The sequence below is a fragment of the Penaeus monodon genome, chromosome 14, assembly GCF_015228065.2.
Source record: "Penaeus monodon isolate SGIC_2016 chromosome 14, NSTDA_Pmon_1, whole genome shotgun sequence".
NCBI classification, from domain to species: domain Eukaryota; kingdom Metazoa; phylum Arthropoda; class Malacostraca; order Decapoda; family Penaeidae; genus Penaeus; species Penaeus monodon.
The window spans coordinates 43274330-43280127 of record NC_051399.1 but is presented as its reverse complement, the minus strand read 5'-3'; the positions used below and the strand labels follow the sequence as shown (position 1 = coordinate 43280127).

General features: G+C 40.2%; 1 protein-coding gene across 1 annotated transcript in view; it reads left to right on the top strand.

Annotated features, from left to right (window-relative positions):
• The first annotated feature begins 2801 nt into the window (after positions 1 to 2801).
• Positions 2802 to 5798, top strand: part of LOC119581167 (alpha-L-fucosidase-like) — a 4547-nt gene continuing 1550 nt past the window's right edge. Inside the window, exons 1-6 of the mRNA XM_037929552.1 lie at positions 2802 to 2913; positions 3054 to 3209; positions 3653 to 3901; positions 4209 to 4372; positions 4696 to 4897; positions 5186 to 5326. Coding sequence (XP_037785480.1) covers positions 2880 to 2913; positions 3054 to 3209; positions 3653 to 3901; positions 4209 to 4372; positions 4696 to 4897; positions 5186 to 5326 — 946 coding nt within the window. The 5' untranslated portion in view covers positions 2802 to 2879. The remainder of the gene's footprint in view (positions 2914 to 3053; positions 3210 to 3652; positions 3902 to 4208; positions 4373 to 4695; positions 4898 to 5185; positions 5327 to 5798) is intronic.

Sequence of the window (5798 nt, the reverse complement as noted above, 5' to 3'; positions counted from 1 at the left end):
TCTCCCCCCTTGTATCTCCTCTCCGTCGTTCTCCAATCTCTCGTCCCTTCCCTCTCGTCTCCTGTCCCTCAAGTTCAACCCCCTCTCTCCTCCTCTCTCCCTCTCATCTCCCGTTCCTCTTCAATGTTCGTCGCCCCTCGTGAACTTTCCTCAAGCTCTCCCTAAACCTCTTTCCTCTCAGTCTTCCTCTCCTCCGCTCTCGGGTCTCTCACTCTCCTTCTCTCTCCTCTCCCTCTCCTCTCAATCTGCCCTCTACTCCTCTCTTCTCCTCTCGTCCTCTCTTCTCTTCTCGCTTCTCTCACTGCTCTCCTCTGTCTCCCCCTCTCTCTCTCTCTTTCTTCCGTATGCTCTCTCTCCTCTCCCCCCTACCTCCTCCTCCTCTCTTTCACTCTCTCCTCTTCTCCATCCTCCCCCTCATACTTATTCACTTCATCATCATTTTGTTTCCCTTCACATTCATCATCATGTCAAATCACATTTTTTCATGTCAATTTCACATCACAACGTATCTTTCCTTTTCCTTTTTTCCCCCCTCATCTTTCCTTCTTCCTCCTCTCTCTCCTTTCCCTTCTTCTCCTCTCCCGCTTTCTCTTCTAGCCTTTTTTTCTCGCACGCACCTTAACCTTTTCTCTACCGTCTGCCTCTTATGTCAGTAAATATTACGTTTTTCGCCCCTCCGTTTTTCCCTTGCACTACTTTTTTAACACTTCTAACCTCTAACTCCTCCTTCACCCATTCCGTGCCGGGTCCTAAACTTTGTTCCCTTAAATTGGCACATCTTGACTTCTTCTACACCCATAGTTGTCCTCTCCGGTTGTCAATCTTTAACCATTTCCCATATTAATTCGTACCGCCCGAAAAAAATCGAGTACAATCTCCTAACCTTGAAAACATCGGTCGATTCCGCGTCAGACACAACAGCAGCGTCGGCCAATCGTCAGGTGTGACGTTATCAAGGCTTCCCGCATTTTTCTGGAATTCTCGAATTTGTTTCTTGTGCGGAAACTCAGGCCTGCCTATCAGACTGAATTCAACTGCTGATGAGAATATACGATGCCGGAGGACAGGTTTTTGGGCTAATGATGAAGGTGCTAGTCATTACTTTAAAGCACTTCCTTTCCTACTTTCGTCAACGTCAAATCTCCTTCACCCACTTTCCACATGAATTAAACGCAGGTTCATCGGTGGAAACACAACGATGATTATTAACACATGAATAAAAAAAAAGAGAAGGCTTGCTGCTTGATACTTATACGAGAACGTTTGAACTTTATCCAAAAGCCAGCGACTTTGTTATTGACTTATAGTGTCCAAACATGACAACTGATTCTGTATTACCATTATCTACGTACTTGAGAAGTATATAGTGCCAGTCGCGATGCAGATTTTCTTTGATATCAAATTCTGTGCTTTCTTATGCTTGGTTTTATCATAAGTATACGTATACGTCTCTCTGTGTGAGTAAGCAGACACAGCTTAAATACACAAATTCATAATAACCACACGCTATACACCATCTAACAATAGATCTTCCATTAGGTAACCTTAGCGCTTTATACGGCTCAGAGACGCGTCGTCGTTTGTCATTATTATATAAATAACTCAGGAGGGAGAGGGTGGACGGGAGGCGGAGAGAGAGAGAGCGAGAGAGCGAGAGGAAAAGGTGAGAGCGACTGGCGAAGAGTGGAATAAGGGTGGAGAAAACGACATGCAGATTAAGGGGGAAGAGAGAAAAAGTAAAAGAGAAATGGAGCGACAGACAGAAAAAAAAAAAATATTGGAACGGAGATGGAGAGAGTGATAGACAGAGTAAGAAAGTGGAAGGAACATAGGAAAAAGAAAGGAGATAGAAAATGAGGGGATGAGCGAGTGCGGGATGAAAAGGAAAGAGTGAGGGTAGAGATGGAGAGAGACTGGATGGAAAGACGAGGAAAGGAGAGGGAAGGAGAAAGACAGGCGGAGAGAAAGAGAATATTTGTAAAGGTACCGCCATTATGACGTCATCTTATTAACCATTTTTCAGTCTCTCGTTAATAGCACGCCATACAGTTATAATAATAGTCATGATAATAGCAAACAGTAATGGGTAATGTTATGCGTAATAAGTAGAGAATAATAGTATAAAAAAGAACGATGGCGATAGCAGTTATACAATAATCGTATATGTAATGACGATGAAAATGAATATCTTGATAACGGCAATAAAAGCGATATCAATTGTGAAAATGATAAAAACAATATCAATGATGGTCCTACGAATGATAGATTGAATTAGCAGCAAAAAAATAGCAACAGTAACAGTATTGGCTAAAATTAATGGAAAAATAATTTAACTTCGTGATAAGTCGGGCATTTCCAGATCTGTTGTTTTTTTTCGTTGTTCCCCTCGAACATTCTGTCAGGTTTCCATGCACCCCTAGAAAAAAAAAGATAAAAATAATAAGCAATACTGAGGATTGATTAAATTGATAATTTAGTATTGAAGATGTGCAGGGAATAAAAGTTTTTTGTACAACTGATAACATCGACAACTCCAAATGTAAAAAGTCTTGATCTTTCCCACACGTATCAGTTATATACATGCCATGACTTATGAGTAGAAGCACACAAAATATGTTTAAAAAAATAAATACTTAACTCAGATTCTTTGTAGACGAAATGTAGCAATCAAGTTTTTCCTTAACTTTAATATTAAGTTACTTATCATTTCCACCACTTTGGTTAAACATTAATAAAAAAAGGACCATAGAGGAGCCTGTCCGATGCAACCTTTCAGTCCAGTTGAAACGATAAGACAGTGTCGCCATCTCCGCAGTTCTCGCGAGGTTGTGACGGAGGCAGGACCAGTTCCCTTTTTTTTCCCTCGGAACCTCATCATTATGCTCATCGTCAGCCTTTTTCTTTCCTTTCTCGGTAAATCTCGTTCGGTCCTCAAGGCCGGAGTCTGGAGGACAAAGAGGATAGTCAATCGTGATTATCATTATGTGTTGAAAATGTATGAGTGCATCTGTTATATATCTTCGGACCGAATTCGCATGATATTTTTTCTTCAGCTGTTTCCCGAGCGCAGTACGAGCCTACTTGGGAATCGCTGGACTCGAGGCCGCTGCCCGAGTGGTACGACGCGGCCAAAGTGGGCATCTTCATCCACTGGGGCGTGTATTCGGTGCCCTCCTTCGGCTCTGAGTGGTTCTGGAAAAATTGGCAAGGTGATGGCATTTTCCTGAGCTTAAAGCGACTGTTGAATTTGATGAAGGCTATAAGTACGTAGGGTGACAAATTGCACTTCAGGTAACTTAATCCATTTCCATCTGGAAGATTACTGATTAAGAATATTAATAATAATAATAATATAATAATAATAATAATAATAATAATAATAATAATAATAATAATAATAATAATAATAATAATAATGATAATGATAATGATAATGATAATGATAATGATAATGATAATGATAATGATAATGATAATGATAATGATAATGATAATAATAATAATAATAATAATAATTATTATTATTATTATTATTATTATTACTATGGTTATTATTATATCACCGATACATTATCACTGTTATTAATAGCACTGTTACTAACGTGAAGGATTTATGCTGCTGTATTCTTTAAAGGCTCCTTTTTCTTTTAAGGTTTCGGAATTCAGAAGTATGTAGATTTCATGGAGAGGAACTACCGGCCGGGGTTCACGTACGCGGACTTCGCGCCGGCGTTCACGGCCGAGTTCTTCGAGCCCGAGGAGTGGGCGAGTGTGTTCAACGCCTCGGGCGCTCGCTACGTCGTCCTCACCAGCAAGCACCACGAGGGCTTCACCCTGTGGCCCTCGCGCTACTCCTGGAACTGGAACAGCCTCGACGTCGGACCCAAGAGGGACCTCGTAGGTTGGTTATCCCTACATGAATGTTGTCTTACGGAAACCATTGACAATATGCAGTTGTTTCCCTTATATGAGGGACTAGCACTACCTACTTTTATTTCACTATATTTACCTAGCGTTATTTGAATAATTATTTTACGTTGACTCATATGCTATGTCTTGTCTATTTGGCAATAGATACAAGGCATTCGAAATAAACCATAAATTATTACCCTACACGAGAATTCGAATAGTAGGAACGATTTGATGAAGTCTTGACAAACGCTAAGACAATTTGGTAATTTTGAAGTGCAATACTGATTCATGCACAGGTGATCTTGCCGAAGCTATAAGGAGCAAAACGCCACACATCCACTTTGGGCTTTACTATTCTCTCTATGAATGGTTTCATCCCATCTTCCGAAGCGACCAGAGCCACCTGTTCACAACCAACGAGTTCGTCACAAAGAAGGTCATGCCGGAACTAAACGATTTGGTGAGTTGACTGCCGTTACGCCTTTTTTTTTTAGGTGTCACCTTACCTAAGAAGGAACTGAAAATAGTTTAGATTTTTTTCATATTCGACATTAATTAATGCAGTGTATGCAAATGCCTCCTAAATATAAGGGATGTTTAGGGATGAACTGGAAGGTCCAGGTCATACGGGGTAATGTTACCACGCTTACTGGGTTCCACTAACTTCGCTGTCAGTAGAACTTACTCAAATTTACTGAGCGAAGAATTTAAAACTAAGCTTACTTTGAGAAACAGGAAGGCAAATCAGGGCACAGTCCCGTATACTACTTTAGCGTTTTTCAGGTGAACAAATACGAGCCCGAAGTGATCTGGTCGGACGGCGACTGGGACGCCCCCGCCCTTTACTGGACGTCGAAGGAGTTCCTGGCGTGGCTGTTCAACGCCTCCCCCGTCAAGGACACGGTGGTGGTCAACGACCGCTGGGGGACGGGGGCCATCTGCCACCACGGCTCCTTCTACACTTGCGTCGACAGATATAACCCTGGTGAAATAACTCAGTCTTATTGCAGCTATCATCCGAATATATATATATATATATATATATATATATATATATATATATATATATATATATATATATATATATATATATATATATATATATATATATATATATATATATATATGTATGTATGTATGTATATAAAATGTATCAAATAAATTTTGTCCTGTATGAATTCTTCCCATGAATTGCGAATCAGCACTCAATTCAGCTTACCTTTTACAGCATTTTACCCGTAGTAATACTATAACCAGAAAGGCTTCTAAACAGGCGTGCTGCAGAAGCACAAGTGGGAAAACGCCATGACACTGGACAGGGACTCCTGGGGCTACCGACGTGAGGCTAGCGCGTTAGACTATCTCTCCTTCCACGAACTCGTGACTGAGTTGGCGGAAACCATCAGCTGTGGAGGTGATTCGTGCGAATTGTTTATCCGTTTGTCATAGGCAGTCCTGTGCTTCACATTACAAATAAACTTCTGGCTAAGGTTAACTCTTCTCATTTTAGGAAAAATATATCTGAGTATCTGATCAACACATTTTGCAAAATTTTAATCAGTGAGAATTTTCTTTTTATCACTAATCCATATAATCCAGAACTTATCATAACTTCCAAGGGTTTTAATCAATGCATATTATTAATGAGACGTACTTGTTAATACCATTTATTCATGAGTTCGTGAAGATAAAATTACATATTGAAGAAACTATCATCCAAATCTTTTCCAAAAAATTGTTGCAGCGAAGGGAAAGGAAAAAAAGGGCCCCTTCATTCGAAATATTGGATTTACGTACATCCTCCGTTTTGAGAATGTTCATCCTCTCGCGCTTTTTTACCGCAAACATATTATTTATGCTACTGCAGATTTCATTAGAAATTATTG